At 47.1% G+C, this 18,749-nt stretch overlaps 1 protein-coding gene and 1 pseudogene across 2 annotated transcripts; one reads left to right on the top strand and one right to left on the bottom strand.

Annotated features, from left to right (window-relative positions):
* The first annotated feature begins 271 nt into the window (after positions 1 to 271).
* On the top strand, positions 272 to 343 carry LOC122095995 (annotated as a pseudogene).
* Positions 344 to 4,678: 4,335 nt separating this feature from the next.
* Gucd1 (guanylyl cyclase domain containing 1) lies at positions 4,679 to 18,677 on the bottom strand. Of its 2 annotated transcripts, none has more exons than XM_042666174.1 (6): positions 18,450 to 18,677; positions 12,490 to 12,574; positions 11,438 to 11,603; positions 9,939 to 10,030; positions 7,715 to 7,956; positions 4,679 to 7,147 (listed from the first exon to the last, which is right to left on the bottom strand). In XM_042666174.1, exons 1-6 carry the CDS (start codon positions 18,490 to 18,492, stop codon positions 7,053 to 7,055), a joined length of 723 nt encoding a protein of 240 aa, XP_042522108.1. In that variant the 5' UTR covers positions 18,493 to 18,677; the 3' UTR covers positions 4,679 to 7,052. The 2 variants fall into 2 exon arrangements, with proteins under 2 accessions (XP_042522108.1, XP_042522109.1); XM_042666175.1 differs by having other exon boundaries at positions 4,679 to 7,144; positions 18,450 to 18,675.
* Between the last annotated feature and the right edge of the window lie 72 nt (positions 18,678 to 18,749).

Genomic DNA, 18,749 nt, shown 5'->3' on the forward strand with positions numbered 1-18,749 from the left:
TACCCTTTACTGCATCCTGGCCTAACCACCCCATCCTATTTTGTCCTTTCTGCTTTAACACCTGCCTCATTATTTGTCTCCTATAATTGCATTTAATCATTTCTCAAATGCCCATGGCCCAGGATGTACTCATCCAGGATAGGGCCCCTCTTTCTAGGGTGGGAAGAGGGCTCAAGCAGAAGTGAAGGGAAGGTCAAACTCACTACCAACTCTATAAGGGGAGGCAAACAGAGTACCTGTATGCTGCCCAGCACATTCTATCTGGGCACCCCAGATACAGAGAAAATAAGCATGGCCCCTGGACAAGGATGACACACAAGTTCATGAGGCTTTCCATAGGTTTAGAAAGAATGGTATTGAATCATTTGCAAAGAAATGGAAGGACCTAGGAAAAAATCATGTTAAGCAAGTCAAGCTCAGAGAGACAAAGGATGTATGTTTTTTTCTCAAATGAAGAAGCTAGATTTAATCTATAAATAAATATACACTTTGGGGTGTTTCCAAGGGCACACAAGAATATTAACTGAAATATGGTAGATTCAGGGGAAAACTCAAAGGTTGTCATTCCTTAGAAAATCTAACTCACAGTCCAACAAAATTAACATCAGGCCGGGTGCCGGTGGCTCACACCTGTAATCCTAGCTACTCAGGAGGCTGAGATCTGAAGATCGTGGTTCATAGCCAGGCCAGGCAGGAAAGTCTGTGACACTCTTATCTCCAGTTAACTACCAGAAAACCAGAAGTGGTGCTGTGGCTCAAGTGATAGAGTGCTAGCCTTGAGCTGAAGAGCTCAGGGACAGTGACCAGGCCCAGAGTTCAAGCCCCATGACTGATTAAAAAAAAAAAAAAAGTTAGCACAAGGAATCAGGTACTCAGAATGGGGGTGAAGGTGGGAGAAGGTAGATGAATAAAGAGAGGAAGTGAGGGGAGGTGCAACCATAAAATTCAACGTATGTAGGGAACTCTGGGGCAGAGCAGTAAGTCAGGAAAGGGTAAAGAGGTTGGAATGATGACTGCGCATGACTGCGCAGTACTCAAAAGGGTGAGAACTGGATCCTCTGGAAAATTCAAACAGACCTTTATACAAATGTGAAAGTTACTACCCTGTTTGTTTACATTAGTGCTGTTTGGACTCTAAAAGCTTGAGACCTTGGAAATAAGACAAATGTTTGTTCTATGGTTAAATGTTTACCACTCCTCTCTGCTTCCTAATGATAAGAAGTCAATTCTGGGGCTGGGAAGGTGGCTCAGTGGTAGAGCGCTTGCCGTGCATGCCTGAGGCCCTGGGTTCGATTCCTCAGCACCACATAAGCAAAATGAAAAAAAGCTGGAAGTGGTGCTGTGGCTCAAGTAGTAGAGCGCTAGCCTTGAGCTGAAGAGCTGAGGGACAGCGCCCAGGCCCAGAGTTCAGGCCCCAGGACCGGACCAAAAAAAAAAAAAAGAAAGAAGTCAATTCTCACTATATGAGGTATACAAACTATACCTCATGTTAATGGTCACAACCACAAGATAGATTCATATCCTATGTTCTGCATGTACCTGTAGTGACCTCCCCTGTACTGAACTAGAAAAATAAACTTGTTTATGGGAGCTCTGGGCTCAGAAGCTGGTGAGCACTGGACCCCTTAGTTCCACACTTTCCTATTCTGTCTTTTCTCATTTCTTCTGCTCCAGTATCCTGTAGTGATGTCCCAGGTTGTGGTTAGCAACAAATGTTTATATCCTGTTTCTTGCTCTATCTTTTTGACCCTCTTCTCCCTTTTAAAGAAATGCTTGCCTTTCTTATTTATTTTAGGTTTTTTTTTTCCTTTTTAAAAATTTGTGCAGGGGCTGGGAAGGTGGCTCAGTGGTAGAGCGCTTGCTTTGCATGCCTGAGGCCCTGGGTTTGATTCCCCAGCACCACATAAGCAAAAAGAAAAAAGCCAGAAGTGGCACTGTGGCTCAAGTAGAGTGCTAGCCTTGAGCTGAAGAGCTGAGGGACAGCGCCCAGGCCCAGAGTTCAGGCCCCACAACCGGACCCAAAAAAAAACAAAACAAAACAAAAATTTATGCAATATGTTTTGAGGTAAAACAGTATTTTTTTCAGATAAATTATTTTATTACCCAGATTTTTTGAATATTTGCTAAAGATTAATTCTTTATCACACAGATGTCCCAAATGGCAGTACCTCATTATTTACTGAACTTTTGTACTTATATTTTTCAGAGGAAAGAGTACTATTGTAAATTGTAAATAGTCAATAAATACCTATTGTATGCAAATCTGTAACTGTTGGCAATGACATCTAGGAAGAAGAGATAAATAAAGTTTATTTCCTGTATAACATTCAAAAAAAAAAGAAAAAGAAAATTGAAGAACCAGGTACGAGTGGTTCATGCCTTGTAATCTTACTTAGGAGGCTAAAATCTGAAGATCATGGTTCAAAGCCAACCCTGGACAGGAAAGTCTGTTCTGTGAGACTTTTTTTTGTCAGTCGTGGGGCTTGAACTCTGGGCCTAGGCGCTGTCCCTCAGATCTTCAGCTCAAGGCAAGAGCTCTACCACTTCAGCCACAGCACCACTTCTGGTTTTCTGGTGGTTTATTAAAGATATGAGTCTCACAGATTTTCCTGCTCGGGCTGGTTTTGAACCTTGATCCTCATATTTCAGCCTCCTGAGTAGCTAGGATTACAGGCCTGAGCCACCAACACCCGGCTGTTCTGTGACTCTTATTTCCAATTACCACAAGTGGCACTATGGTTCAAAGTGCTAGAGTGCTAACCTTGAGCAAAAGAGCTCAGGGGCAGCTACCAGACATGAGTTCAAGCCCTACAGCTGACAAAAAAAAGAAAAAGAAAAAAAATGAGGGAAGTGGGGTTGGGATGGGGGAAAATGATGAAAGAGATGACAAGGGCCAGGTGCTGGTGGCTCGCACCTGTAATCCTAGCTACTCAGGAGGCTGAGATCTAAGGATTGTGGTTTGAAGCCAGCCTGGGCAGGACCACCCTGTGAGAGTCTTATCTCCCATTAACAACTCCAAAGCCAGAAGTGGTTCTGTGGCTCAAGTGGTAGAGCTCTAGCCTTGAGCACAAAGAGGCTCAGGGACAGAACTCAGGCCCTGAGTTCAAGGCCTACAACCAGGAAAAAAAAAGGGATGACCTGGATCAAGATTCATTGTATTGGGGCTGTGAAGGTGGCTCAGTGGTAGAGCACTTGCCTTGCATTCATGAGGCCCTGGGTTCAATTCCTCAGCTCCACATAAACAGAAAAAGCTACAAGTGGTGCTGTGGCTCAAGTGGTAGAGTGTTAGCCTTGAGCTGAAGAGCTGAGGCACAGCACCCAGGCCCAGAGCTCAAGTGCCACGACCAAAAAAAAAAAAAAAAAAAAATTCCTTGTATCCATATAAAATTCGTTGTATCCATATACTACTCTGTTGAATGGCAACTCTTTTATACAACTACTTAAAGATAAAAATAAAATAAAGTCCACAATGTGGAAGTCAGAATTAGGACATTAATTCTGTGGAAGACTTGCTCCCAACCCAAGAAGTTTACTGTGGTTCAATGCCCTGATCCTTTAACAGTTTTTGTTGTTGTTGTTTTTTGGGGTCTGGTCCTGTGGCCTGAACTCTGGGCCTGGGTGCTGTCCCTCAGCTCTTCAGCTCAAAGTTAGTGCTCTACCACTTGAGCCACAGCGCCACTTCTGGCTTTTTTCTTTTTGCTTATGTGGTGCTGAGGAATCGAACCCAGGGCCTCATGCATGCAAGGCAAGTGCTCTACCACTGAGCCACCTTCCCAGCCCAATAGTTCTTTTTTTGTTGTGGTTGTTTTTGTTGGTCATGGGGTTTGAACTCAGGACCTGGGTGCTATTCCTGAGCTTTTTTGCTCAAGGCTAGCACTCTACCACTTTGAACTACCTCTCCACTTCTGGTTTTCTGGTGGTTAATTAGAGATAAGAGTCTCCTGGCCTTTCCTGCCCAGACTGGCTTTGAACCAAAATCCTCAGATCTTAGCCTCTTGAGTATCTAGGATTACAAGTATGAGTCATCAGTATCCAGCTCTTGTAACAGTTTTGAGGCTGCTAGTTCAGCCACAACTTTCAAACATTTCCTTGTTCGTGAGTAGAATTTTGATATAAAATGATTTAAGTGAAATCCTGGAACCCATTACCTGGCAGGTAAGTGCAGTTAGAGTTGGGACACAGGGTACAGGGTACATGAAGGGTTGGAGTCCTGCTCCTGAACTTCCAACTCTGCTCCTTCCTGTGGATCTCAAGTCTCCTTTCTACTTCCTCCTGAAGCCAGCTGTTCTCCACCTTTTTGTCGTTTGTGGGGGGCTGAATTCTGGGCCTGCGTGCTGTCCCTCAGTGCTTTTCAAGGCTGGCATCCTACCACTTGAGCCACAGTGCCACTTCTGGCTTTTTTGTGCTTATGTGGTGCTGAGGAATCGAACCCAGGGCCTCATGCATACAAGGCAAGCACTGTACCACTGAGCCACATTCCCAGCCCGTTCTCCACCTTCTTTAACGAGTAGTCTGAATTCTGACGCCCTTCTACAGCCACTGCCTCTCTAGGCTTTGGATGAACATCAAGGTCTGAGTGGAGGGATTTGTCACAACTAAAATGGGAACCTGCTAGGACCTATGAGATAGGAATCCTGCAGCTTAACACAAGTTCATGAAGGCCAGCCAAGAGATACCATTATTACGCAGTAAGAGTAATGTTTATTGAGAATGGCTCATTACAAATAAAATATATGTATAAAATCTCTGCAATGCAAAAGATCCCTTTCGTCCCCTTGTGGCTGGAGGGAACAAAGCCACTTTCTGTCCCACATGGCTTCAGAGGTTGCACTGACTGGGGTGCAGTGTGAGGATGGGCTAGGCAATTGAGGGTGCCATGTGCTGTGGACAAAGTCCCTGATGTCCAGGCTCTTTTTTCAGTCCCATTTTCATGACTTGTGCAAGAACACAGTGTGGCTTGTGTACTGTCTTTATGATTCTCCTCTGTGTCTTGGGGATGAGCAGGGTTGTGTTGTGTGTGTGTGTTTTGTTAATTTTACCAACAGGTGACCTGTAATCTATAACTTGCTCTGAAAATCCATTATCTGGACCCAAAGACAACATTCCTAAATGTCCTGGATGGAAGAGGTGCTGTGACTACTTTCTGTGGAGGTCACTTCCCAATGACCACCATGCCAGCATGTACACACTTCATGTACATCCACATAGCATGAGGGCTTCACTTGGTCCTGTCAGCTTCCTTCATGAAGTTATTCTTGTGAGAAGTTCACCTGAACCTCTCCTGAGGACACTCACACTTCACAGCAGCTGTGAGTACTAGGGGCTGGAAGTCAGAATTCCCTGGGGCCATGGGTGATCTAGCATTAAGGCAATGAAAATGAAACCAGACAAAAGCTAACTTGAGTGTCTGAAGTCCAGGGTTGCTTCCTAGCTGAAAGCATCTCCCTCTTGGGCCAATGCTGTCCAGTATTGAGGAGCAATATGGGTAGGTGATCTGACAGCCCTTTTAAGCGCAAACTACCTCTGCCCCTCAGAGCTACCAAGATGAGAGAGGGCCACTGGTGGGCAGGAGAAGCAGCTGCTTCCATATCATACCTGGGGTAATAGAAGATCAAGTCCCAGGAATATAGAGATAGTGTGCTATCAGGGTACGCCTGCCTCTTTGCCAGAGGCAGTCCACGAGAGATGGGTGTCCCTAGCCTCTTTGAGAATGACCTATTTCCCTTGTTTCTTAGGTACAGATATAGGTTCAAGATCCAGCTCCACCAGACTTGATAGGCTGTCCCCAATGCTCAAGCCTCCTCCTCTGTAAGGTAAGGGGCCTGGCACTCGGACCACTGGCTAAGCCTCTTCTTTGAAAAAACTTGAGCTAGCCTACCTGCTGTGTGAAAGAGGTACTAGTGGTTCCAAAGTACCTGCAGTCTCACTATTATTGTTTTACTTGAAGGTGACACTCACCCCCCAAAAAAGCAAAATCTTAAATTTCAATAAAATAAACATTCCTGCTTCCAAAAAGAAAAAGCAATCAATTTCTGTCATTGCTACTTGCTGTGCTGTATGATCCTGGTGTTACCACCCTCCTCTGTCAAGACAGAAGGGAGCCAATGTTCTGTGCAAAAGGTCCTTGGCGTGAGTAGTGGGTAGGAGCTGTATGCTGCCTCCTGACCACTGTTCTAGGAGCACAGGCTCTAGCACTCAGCCCCCAGAGACCTGGCGGTCCCCACCCTCACACGACAGCCCCTGCTCTTCAGATTCAGGCTGGTGCCAGAAGGCGTCAAGGAAATAAAAGGCTCTCTCAGGTCTGGGCAGCTGTTGATTCCTGGAGAATTTCTGTTCTACTGGCTAACAGAGCCAGTAGTGGAGCCAGGCCCAGCAACTCCCAAAGGCCCTCCACCCTATGGAACTGTAGTACCCAAAAGGCTGGGAGCATTCCTATGTCTGCGCTGCAGACTGGCTGTGAGGTGTTTTATGCTGCATTAGCCTTGATAGTGGTCACAGAAACTTGTACATGCTGAAGGCAGGAGGCAGTAATAGTGGCATCCACCATTGGGCAGGGTTGGGGAAGGGGGTGCTATGGAACACTTCTAGATCCGGGCTTTAAGGGGTCCAGTTTCTGGGGCCTGGGTTCAGCTGTGCTTTCTCCAAACACAGACGCTGTCTTGACAAGCAGCAGAAGATCACACACTTCTCTCTCCAAGGATCAGTCCTGAGGCCAGAGCTTTCCCCTTGCCAGAAGACAACATGGGTATCCCTAAGGAAGGACTTCATCTGCACACAGTTGGAATTGGGTTTGGGGTCCAGGGGGAGACTCCCCTCAGATGCTCTGGGGATGTCTTCAGCAATCAGCAGGTGTTTAGGGTAAGTGGCATGGTGACGCATAGCACTGGTTGACAAACTAGCTGTACCATAGTTTCCTAGAGTTCTCCAGGGCTTTGTCAGGCAGACTGATGCTACAGTTCTGCATCCTAGCCCCAGAAGCCCCCAGCCTGGGCATCCTGAGTAGACCTGCCTGGCTAGGGGCAGGTAGGCCTGGGCATACCAGGCTCTTACTGTCAGCTGTCCAGGTAGACAAAGAGGATGTCCTCATCTGTGCCATAGCTGGTTCTGGCCTCCTCAAAGTTACTGATGCTGGTGCTGCACATTCCTGCTGAGGGTGGAAAGGGAAGAGTGGGGTCAGTAGGTGGAGGGGAGCTAGGTCTGAATATGTACCACCTGCTTAGCTGCATCTTGGCTCAAGTCTCCCACCCCCAGGAAGTCTTCCTTGACTATTATGGCATCATCAGTTCTTTTGCTGACTCTTACTCATTTTAGCAAATGGAGAAAGTCCAGGGAGAGAAAGAAACATGTTCCAGGCTACATGGACAGGTCAGAGAAGTCTTTCCATGGTCTGAGGACAGATAGCTAGACTTTCTAACAAGTATGCCAGCTATCTTGAAAGGTTGGGAGGGGTGGAGATTACAGCCTGGGTAACTGAGAGAAGACTTGGGCAGGAGTGTGGAGCTAGCGATGTGAGAGGGAGGGGTGGTAAGAGGCCAGCAGAGCTTCGTTTGTGGCTGGTTTGCTTGCATGGCTAGGAGGGCAGTCCAAATGACAGGAACTTAGGAATCAAAGAGCTTTAGGGAGATCCTGGGTTGACTGGGAGGAAGTTGTAGGGACCAGGCATAATGGACAGTGAGCACAGACCAAACTATTCTACCCTGATTCCAGTACTCACGGTCAGCAAAGGCTGGATTGTTGTAGAAGATGCAGCCAGTGGCCCTGTTGTAGCCACGTAGAACGATGAAGTGGCCCTGGTAGTCAGGGGTGCGACAGAAGCAGCGGTGGCCACTGGGAGCGAAGCAGCAGTACTTGACAGGGCTGGAGCACAGGTCACAGTGCAGCACCCCTGAGTTCACCAGCACGATGGCCACATGGCCCTGGGCCAGGTGTGCTTGGATGTCCTGCACACTTACTGTACTGTGGGTAGGAAGGGGGTCAGCTTGTGACATTGATGCTCAGTTCACATCTCTCAAGTGGATGGATCCAAGCTTGTACTCCTGTTCCCTAGTGTTACAATGTTTTAGAGACCTGGCTTTGTCTTCTCTGTGCTCTGAGCTCCTTGCAGAAAAGTTCTTGTTTATTACTGTGACCTGAGCTAAGCATGGGACTAGTGTGTGTTATGTGTGCTGCAGATGGGTGAAAGGAGGAAATACTGAAAACACAAGGATCAGCTGGCCCTGTCAGCAAAAGCAGGCCGGAGGTCAGCTCCAGATGGACCCAACTGAGGGCCACTGGGGCAGCACAAAGAATGCTACACCTAGCCTGGAGCCTGGATCATGAAAAACTATTTCTTATTTACCCCAAATCCTATGTGGTTTATATTGGAAATGACCAGCCCAGTTTAATCTAACTGGATTAGCCAGATGCAAAAACCAAACACTTTTCTGAAAAGCATTTCTTTCTTTCTTTTTTTTTCTAAGACTCTTTGTGACAAAAAGTATCAATCAGAAAAGGCTGACTAAGGGGCTGGGAAGTTGGCTCAGTGGTAGAGCGCTTGCCTTGCATGCATGAGGCCCTGGGTTTGATTCCTCAGCACCACATAAGCAAAAAGAAAAAAGCCGGAAGTGGCGCTGTGGCTCAAGTGGTAGAGTGCTAGCCTTGAGCTGAAGAGCTGAGGGACAGCGCCCAGGGCCAGAGTTCAGGTCCCATGACCGGACCCAAAAAAAAAAAAAAAAAAAAAAAAGGCTGACTGACCTCTTAACCAGGAGGCATATGATTCAACCCACCCTTCTGGTATCCCCTAGTAGCCAGCAACTTCAAGTAAAAACCCAAAAGAAACAGAAGGTGCTTTGGAAGGCCTAAGCTAGGGACGCCATTTGCTGAAAGGGCTGCTTGAATTGGGTCAAGGATTGGCCCAATTCCAATGCCAGCTAAGGTATGAGGTAGTTTGGTTTGCTATCATGGGCAAAGAAATTTACCATTTTCCCACTTGGTACCTGAAACGAAATAGCTGGCAGAGTTTCCAGTGGTATGTACAAGTGGGGATTTCAGTTATGGGGAAAAAATAAGTAGTGGTGGACTGGAAGGGAAGGCTGTAGCTTCTTGCAATCGTGGGGGTAGAAATGCTGGGCTCAGATCACAGCACAGACACAATGATGGGGATGGCCCTGGGTCAGTTTCCCTCCCTGAGAAATGAGACAGGAACAGACATGTTGAGGGTCCTCCCTAAATAAATAGTAGTTACTTTCCTTCTCACATGTATTCATATGGCCAAAGGATGAATAGAAATTTGCTTTTCTATTTTTCTAATTTCCTATCATGTGGTTAAAATTACGTTAACAAGAGACCAAGTATCTGTAAAGAAAGGGACAATTGAGAACAGTGGTCCAGCGAAGGACCACTAGGCTAGGGATTAGAAACGTAGGCTTGCACACGGCCTCCACAGCCAGCCTGGAAAACACCACCGACATCCAGGCAAGAAGCCTATAGTCTGTTTGAACCCAGCCCCCATCATATAGATGAGAATGGGGAGGCCCCAGTAAGGTCACAACTCCTGGGACCAGGTTTCCCTAGGCAGCCTACATACTTGGTCTTCCCTGCTTCCTGTCTCTATCAATCACCTTGCCAGCACATTCTGCAAGCTGTCACTTCTACATTAGGGCTTCTGTGTTCTGTCCTGTGTCATCATCCTATTAATAATCCAACAGCTGGCCAGTGTTTCTCACTCCCCTGTCCCTCCAACACGGGCTCAGGATCCATCCCAGGCCAGAGCTTGAGCTATGTAGCCTCACTGATCACCAGTGTATGGAAAGACTATCAAGGCTCAGATGGACAAAACCAGTACCCACAGCTACCTAGGTAGGAGCCCTAGTTCTTTCTAATTTGTATCCCAGCTTATCCCCATCACCATCACAAAGTCTCCCCATCTGCAGTGTCACTGATGACGAGCGATCACTTACCATTTCTCCACCAGCACCTTGCAGGCCTTGGCTTGTGAGAAGAGTTGGTTCACTCGGGTCTCTTCTGTGTCAAAGTGCTTCCTATAGAAGGACTGGAGAGAGAAAGGCAAGCCAGAGTTGTCACCTACTCCAGCTATCTTCACCCCATTTGGATAAAGTGATATTATGGAGAGAGGGCAAAAAAACACAGAAGCCCTACTACAGGGGAAGTAGCTCATAAAATATGCTGTCTGTATAGGCCATATGAGGTTTGTGACCAGGGAACAGACAGGACCATAGAAGCTGGAAAAGGATACAAGCATGGGCAGCCAAGCTTGCAGAGGACTGGTCACCTTCTGGTAGCCATCTGTAGCAGCCTAAAGCAAATGGGGGCCAGCCCCTTTCTATTCTTCAACCAGTCCAGATACACAGGCCTTTACCCCTCTCTCCCCCCGCCCCCCCCCAACACACAACACACAGGCCTTCTTTATCTGGCCTGGAAGGTTCAAATGAGAGTTAGGATGACTGGGCCATGAAGTCAGCAGCGACTGTGCTCTGCCAAGTTTTGGAGCATAAGCCAAGATCTGCCTCTATGGCAGTTCTGGCTAAAACTAGTTCCGGCTTTGTAAGAAGGTAGAACATATTGGTGTGTTACCACAGCTAGCTATTTTAACATTATTTTTTCAAGAGGAAAAAATAAAAGAAAGACAATCTTGGTTTTCATCAGAATATGAATTACCCAGCCTAGAGCCAGCTGTCCTTGTGAAATAAGAAAATGGGCAAGCAATAGCCATATGAGGTCTGATACACTGTTACGGCCTTGAGCCTCCCTTGTGCTGGTGGATAGTAGGGAAAGATGAAGATTCTCTGGTTTCCATGGAAGGCAGGCTGTTCCTCAAGATTACCTGCCTGTAGCACATCTACTATTGGTCCAGCTTTCTGTATACTTACATGATCACTTAGGTGTCCAGGCCTTGACTGCTTTCTCTTCTAACTAGTATAACTGGATGGCTTATGCTACTGGTTGGCTCCAGTGAGAAGGTACAGTGACTGGCTGCTGACCCACTTCTTTTTTTTTGGTTGGTTGTGGGGCTTGAACTCTGGGCCTGGGCACAGTCTCTCAGATCTTTTAGCTCAAGGTGAGTGCTCTACCATTTGAGCCACAGCGCCACTTCTGGCTTTTTCTGTTTATATGATGCTGAGGAATTGAACCCAGGGTCTCATGCATGCGAAGCAAGCACTCTACCACTGAGCCACCTTCCCAGCCTCTCACCTGATTCTTTTTTTTTTTTTTGGTGGGGAGGGGGGGAGGGAGGAGGCCCGTTCATGGGGCCTGAACTCTGGGCTTGGGCGCTGTCCCTCAGCTCTTCAGCTCAAGGCTAGCACTCTACCACTTGAGCCACAGCGCCACTTCTGGCTTTTTTCTTTTTGCTTATGTGGTGCTGAGGAATCGAACCCAGGGCCTCATGCATGCAAGGCAAGCGCTCTGCCACTGAGCCACCTTCCCAGCCCCCCCTCACCTGATTCTTGTAACCTTTGTCAACACCCAGAGTTTGGGTACAGAAGCGGTGCCTCACACCAAAATGGCGCATCAGATAGGCCAGGTCAATTGTCCAGATGCTCCTGGTCAGCCGCAGCTCTTGTAGGGCACTCTCAAACTCTTCATCGTTCAGATGGCCCAGGTACCTGTGGGTAGACCAGTCAAGGTCAGCTTGCTCTTGAGAAGCTGGATCAGGTCACTCCTGCTCCCAGAAGGCTCTGTCCTTCAGTATGAAACCCTAAAACCTTCCCACATGCTGCCTGAGCACAACCCCAGGGCTGTCAGGGTGCACTCTGCCTGTGACACTATCTAACCTGCAATTCTTGCATTTCTGCCCACTCTGATTTCATTTTCAAAGATGAGGCCCTTAGAACATGAATGGTTTTCAAGGTTTTAGGCACCATTTTGCTAAACCCCTTTTCCATAATCCCAAACATATAACACATAAGGAAGAAGCTGCTCTGTGGCTTCACAGAGCCAACTGAAAACTTTTTTTTTTTTTTTTTGTCAGTCATGGGGTTTGAACTCTGGGCCTGAGTGCTGTCCCTCAGTTCTTCAGCTCAAGGCTAGTGCTCTACCACGTGAGCCACAGCACCATTTTTCTGCTTATGTGGTGCTGTGGAATTGAACCCAGGGCCTCATGCATGCAAAGTAAGCACTCTACCACTGAGCCATCCTCCCAGCCCCTGAAAACTCTTGTACAAGGTAATGTCTATAGTTTCTTTTGGCTTGTTCAAGTTTTTAAAAAAAATATTCATAGAGCATTCAGCTCTATGAATGAGGCTCCTGGGAGGGTGGAGGATATCCTTTCTGCTAGGCTTGGGTCCCTACGACTTTCCTGGCCATTCCAAGTTCTAGGCATTAGCACAAGTGGAGACCCGGGCAGCTGATCTACCCTTTGTTTACATTTACAAATGCAATAATGGAAGGTGGGTCTCCTACAAGCCTCAAAGATAGACACATAAACAAATGAATCCCGAAAGAGGTTTCCTGTGTGTCCCTTGAGCCATAATAGGCGATATGTACACTCACCGTAGCACCATCCTGGAGCAGGCCAGGCCACAGTCCCAGTGGTACAGCTGTTGGATGATGGGCACAGGTAATTGCACAAAATCCCCTGCACAGAAACACAGGAAGGTCTCAGGCCTCAGTACTGTGCTTGCATTGCCACCCCTGCTGAAGACACCCCTATCACCTACCACTTAGACTCTGAGAGCTCAAGAGCCTTCCCACGGCTATTCATTCTCTTTACACTATTGATGGTTCCCAAATAACAGCCAGATCATATTGGCTCTACTGAAAATCCTCCTGTGGGCTGGATCTGATATCTTTCAGGACACCACCACCATGGTTGCTGCCCTAGTGTATTCTGCTTCCTCTCCAGCACCAGGCTACCAGCCAGGCAGAACCACTTGTCATAAGCCCTTACATCGGTGGCCTTGCATACCACTGCCTGGATGCTTCTGGCTCTCCAGAAGACAAATGTCTTCCCCTGAACCTCACTCCTTTGAAGTGTTGCCCCTCTCAGGCCTGGTCCAGGCATTTCCTTCTGAGTCCTTCTTTTGGGAGGAATTCCAAGGAGACAAGGGTAAGGGCTGTTTTCCTTCCTAGTTTTAAACCAAGATCAACAATGTGTGAAGGCTCTTATAGCCCCCAGAATCATCAATGTGTGACAGCAATTGTTAGGAGGAGGTAACTGTCATACAAGCTGTATAAGTAGAATTCTCCCACAAGCTCTATCCACCACTGTCTCTGGCAACTTCTTAGTTTGTCCTTGCCAGGCTATGAAGTGAAGCAGAAAGGGCCAAATGTAGGTGTTTTAGTCAGAGCTTTGCCTCAGATTAGGTTTGGGTGGAGTAACCAATTTCCTCTCATTGGACAGAATTTGGCAAGTCCTAAAGTGGGGGACTTTGGTCTGATTTGGTCATTCAGTTGACAAATATTTTCCAAGAGCCTTGTAAATGTATGACTGTGTACTCTGGTGCAGTGATACCAGAAGCAAGGTCCTTGTCCTGATGGAAAACAAAAACAAATATAAGAGATAACCAACAGGCTCAGCTAGGAAAATGATGGGGATGTGCATCAGAGAGCTGACAGTCAGGGAGGTGACAGTCATGAAGACGGCGAACAGCATGTGCTGTTCGCACATGGCCTTCCTAATTTGCTCTATCATGAATCTGGGCAAAGTTCAGAGTCTAGATGAGCATGATGGGGGTGCACCTGTAATCTCAGTACTCAGAAGGCTTAAGTAGAAGGCTAACCAACTTGAGTTTGAGGCTAACCTGGACTATATAGTAAGATGTGCCAAAGGAGGAAAAATGCTCAAAGTTGGGTCACACATCCAAGGTTATGCAAGTGCCCACAGGAGGCAGAATAATAAGGCAAACAGGCCACCTGTTGAGTTACCCTGACACTTGATTCCTCTATGAAATGTACTACCAAAGATACTACCCACAGAGTGCCAAGAGAACTTGGGACAACAATGTACAGAAAGCTTTTTACAGCTGCTGATATGAACCTTGCTTCTCAAAAGGAACCTCTAAAAGTTAACTTTGGGCTGGGAAGGTGGCTCAGTGGCAGAGTGCTTGCCTCGCATGCATGAGGCCCTTGATTCGATTCCTCATCACCACATAAACAGAAAAAGCCAGAAGTGGCGCTGTGGCTCAAGTGGTAGAGCACTAGCCTTGAGCTGAAGAGTTGAGAGAGAGTGACCAGGCCCAGAGTTCAAACCCGGCGACCAACCAAAAAAAAAAAAAAAAATTTGCCTTCACTGAAAACTCTTGTAACACTGCCTCCTGCTACTGCCATGGATTCAGTTCTTACTCCTGCCTGTCCTCTGCCCCAGATTCTTCCCCCTCATTTATCTCTGCATATAGCAGCAAAAGAAATTCCAGCCATGGTTTCCCATTGCTGCTAGATAAAGTTCTCACCTCTTACTATAGCTTGTAGATCCCTGCCTAATCTGGACCTGCTACCCTCACCTCAGCCCTCTGCATTCCAGTTGCTCTGTGAACCCTATACCTTCTTTCTAGTCTAGTGCCTTTCCATGTTTGCCACCCGGTCTGGATTCCTCTCTTCCCATTGCTGTTGTCACTGAGGTCCCCAGATCCAAATCTGGTGTGTTCTCTTTCCCCTCACTATGGCTTTGTCATGAAGAGTGTCCTCCACCGTGACATATTTTTTTTTCTTCCTCATTGCTTAGAGAAAGTAACAATGAAAGAGAAGCTACTCTTTCTCCCACTAGATTTTTAAGCTTCCCGAGGGATAATGACATGGCTTGAGGGTGCTTCCCCAGCCTCACACAAAATTTACATTGAAACATAATTCCCCACTGCAGTACTATTAAGAGATGAGACCTTTGTGGGAGTGAGTTAGGAACAGATTAGGTCTCCCCAGCCCTTCTGATCTACTATGTGAAGACGTGGCATCTCTCCCCTTCCCATCCCTTCCTGCCAGGTGAAGACATTTGGATGAAGAACTATCATGAAGAATGGGCCTTTATAAGACTCAGACCAAGCCAGGCACCAGTGGCTCACGCCTGTAACCCTAGCTACTGTGGAGGCTGAGATCTGAGGATCAGAGTTCAGAGCCAGCCCGGGCAGGAAAGTCTGTGAGACTCTTATCTCCAATAAACCACCAGAAAACCAGAAGTGGCACTGTGGCTCAAGTGGTAGAGTGCTAGTCTTGAGCTGAGGAGCTGAGGGACAACACTCAGGCTCAGAGTTTAAATCCAACAACTGACCAAAAAAAAAAAAAGACACAGAACATGGTGGCATTTTGATCCTGGACTTTCCACTTATTAAGCACTCACTGTATACTAGGTTTGAAAACACAAAGATGACTGGAAACTCAAACCCTGATCTCCAGGGACTTATATTCTAAAATAGTTCCCCATAATGTTCTAGTGGAAAAGAGCTCTTTGCAAGATGTAGTGCTGTCAGGGTAGATGTCTTCCCTTTTCAGATCCCTCATTGTGACTGTATACAACTTTTTGCTTTTCTCTACTCCACAGCTTTTGCTCTTGCTGAACCCTTAACTCTGGAAATTTCTGTCCCATCTCTGAACATCCAAATGTTCTATCTAGTCTCTCTCCCTCTGAAGGCCCCTCAATGTGGAGTCCTTAAGGTATTACATGTTTTCCCACTGGACAGAGAATTCTATGGTGGCAGGTGGGGACAGGATTGCATTTGCCTTCCTGTCAGCTAGGAGTATTCAGACACGTTTATAGTTTTCTTTCCTTTCTGTCTTCGTCTTCCCCGCCCCCCCCCTGCCCCCCCAGTACTGGGGCTTGAACCCAGGGCCTGGGTGCTACAGGTCCTTTAGATTTTTTGCCAAAGGTTAGCACTCTATCACTTGAATCACAGCTCCACTCGGCTTTTTGCTGGTTAATTGGAGATAAGAGTTTCAGGGACTTTCCTGCCAGTGCTGGCTTTGAACATCACTCCTTAGATCTCTGCCTCCTGAGCAGCTAGGATTATATGTGTAAGCCACTGATGCCTACCTAGGCCTTAACCTTTGACATGATCCGGACTAGATATCACTGCAGTTTCCTCTGCCCCAGGCTTCTAAACTACCCCTAGGAAGTTAAGGATTCCCTCTCTATACCGTGGCTGGGCTCTGGCACTAATTGGGCCCTCTTCTGCCAGACTTTGACCTTGTCTATGTCTTCTATGGCCAGCTACAAAATATGGTACAGGACAGTTGCTAGGTCCCTGGCAAACTTAGCTACCCTTCATGAGCCCTGGAACCCCTTTGTCCTGAGGTCCCACAGGATAAACATGACCACATAGCCCTCCCTGTCTTGACACAGCAGGTTAGCATGTAGTAAGAGGGAGATGTAACTGTGGGGATTGATAAGGTTAGGTGAGGCTTTGGCATTTATTCTGATAAATATAGACCTCAGAGACCAAAGCCACTGCCAGATGTTGATGTTTAGAGCCAAGGGACTACTCCATCTGTTAAGAAAGTCCTGGCTTTACACTACTTTAAGATAATTTTTTAAAAAAGAAAAAAAACATAAAACACAAGAACAAACAAGAATTATGTCATTGCAGGAAAATGGAGAAAACTGAAAGTCACCATGTCGAGTACACACACACACACACACACACACACACACACACACACTGGAATTCTATGCTTCCATCAGAAAGAATGACTGCCCCTTCATAAGGAAATGGAAAGACTTGGAAAAAAATCATGTTAAGTGAAGTAGGCCAAACCCAAAGAAACATAGGTCTCATGGTTTCCCTTATTTGCAATAGCCAGTGTATTTCTAGGATAATCTTAGCAGAGGAGCAGAGTAGCTCACTAGCTATGACCATATAAGATGATCCTAAGGAAATGAACTCCAAGACATGGGCACAGATGTTTTTCTTTGTTGTTGTTGTTTTTAATGTACTATGTGGTTTTTTTGTTTCTTTTGTATGTTCTTCCCCCTATGGTATATCCTCTGTTGTAACTGTGTTTGATTTTGGCACCCTGGTATTATGTATATGTTTATTTGAATTAGGGAAGGGAAGGAGAACAACAGACAAAGGACAAGGGGGCAACCAATCTAACAGTGAGATACACAAAACAAAATGTTAGAGATGATCTGTACAACTTGGGGGGAGGTGTTGGGAGGATGAAAAGTAGGAGAAAATTGAGGGAAGGGGTAACAAGGTTGGCAAGAAATGTACTCTTTACCTTACTTATGTAACTGAAACTCCCTCTGTATACCACCCTGACAATAAAAAATAATAAATTAAACTAGAAACAAACAAAAAGAAAGTCCTGGCTTAGTTCAGCTGTCATTAGGGAAGGAAGACTGTTCTTGAACACTTAACCTCTTTAAGCCTCAATTTGCTCACCTGCAAAAGTGCAAATAACAGCAGTAATTACTTAACTAAGAAAAATAACAGACAGCCAGGTGCTAGTGCTCACGCCTGTAATCCTAGCTACTCAGGAGGCTTAGATCTGAGGATCGCGGTTCAAAGCCAGCCAGGGCAAGGAAAGTCCGTGAAACTCTTATCTCCAATAAAACCACTAGAAAACTGGAAGTGGTGCTGTGGCTCAAGCGGTAGAGTGCTCGCCTTGAGCTGAAGGGCACAGGGACAGCGCCCAAGCCCAGAGTTCAAGCCCCACGACCGACCAAAAGAAAAAAGAAAAAAGAAAAAAAATAACGACATATAGACAATTTAGCACAGTGCCTGTCTCTTAGCTCCCTACAAGTGTGAACCATTACTGGCTGAAGCTCAGGAAAGGCAAATAGCTTATAAAAGATGAGAGAGTTAGGAAATTAGAAGAGTAGAGCTGTAAATCCCAGTACAGGTTCAGGCTCAATTCCATTCTGTAATCATAAAAGAGACTACTCCTCAGGTGTGATGTTACTGTCCTATTAACACCTTAGGGATAGGATCCAGGTAGCTTTTGATCTCTTTCCTGAGATGTTCACTTATCTCACAGTTAGTAACATCAAACCTGTGCCTTAAGCACAGCAAGAATTATGACTTCCTCCTTTCTCCACTTCTTGGACAAGCAAAGGGCTCTGACCCCTTGATACAGAAGGAATCCTAAAGTGAAGATCTGTAGCCAGCCAAACAAGCGGCCAAGTCTGGGAAGTCGTGAAAAGACTCTCCCATTGCCCAGAGCTATAGGACAGTTCTCTCGGATTCTCGGCCTCAGGATCTTCATAGATCCCAGAGGGGAAGGCTCTCCCAAAACAGGACTTTTCGCTTCTGGGAAAGGTGACGCCAGGGCCATCCAGACCTTCCCACAAGGCCGCCATAAGGCATTTCAGTCCTGGGAGAATCAGGAAACCCCAAATGAACTAAGGTAGAAAGAGGGAGCCCAGGCAGAGGTGTCCTCCTGGCTAGGTTCATGCTCGAAGCTTCTTAGTCAGGGCTGAGGCCGAAGTCGGCCCAAGGTCGCGCGGCCGAACCCTGCCCTGCGTTAGGGCGGGTCCCCCTCGGTCCCCGGGGTGAGGGCTGGGTCCTCAGGGAGGCACTGACCGGGCTCGAGCGGCGACCCTGCTGCCTCCGCCTGCGTCCTCATGACCCGAGTGGCGCGGGGCGCCCATGGCCCCAACCCGGCGCAGGTTGCAGCTTCGGCTTCGGCTGCGCTGGGAACGCGGCCGGTGCGTGTCAGATTCCTGGGGCGCCACCGTGGTGGATAGAAGGGGAGGCGGCGGCTGGGCCGCCCCAAGCCCCGCCCCGGCCCTTCCAGACCTGAGGCTCCGCTCCTTACTTAAGCCCGCCCTTTCCCTGCCCCAAACTTCGGTTCCTAGAGGTCCCAGCCTCCTGATTTATGCC

The sequence above is a fragment of the Dipodomys spectabilis genome, unplaced genomic scaffold, assembly GCF_019054845.1.
Source record: "Dipodomys spectabilis isolate Male_0828 unplaced genomic scaffold, ASM1905484v1 ptg000363l, whole genome shotgun sequence".
Lineage (NCBI taxonomy): Eukaryota > Metazoa > Chordata > Mammalia > Rodentia > Heteromyidae > Dipodomys > Dipodomys spectabilis.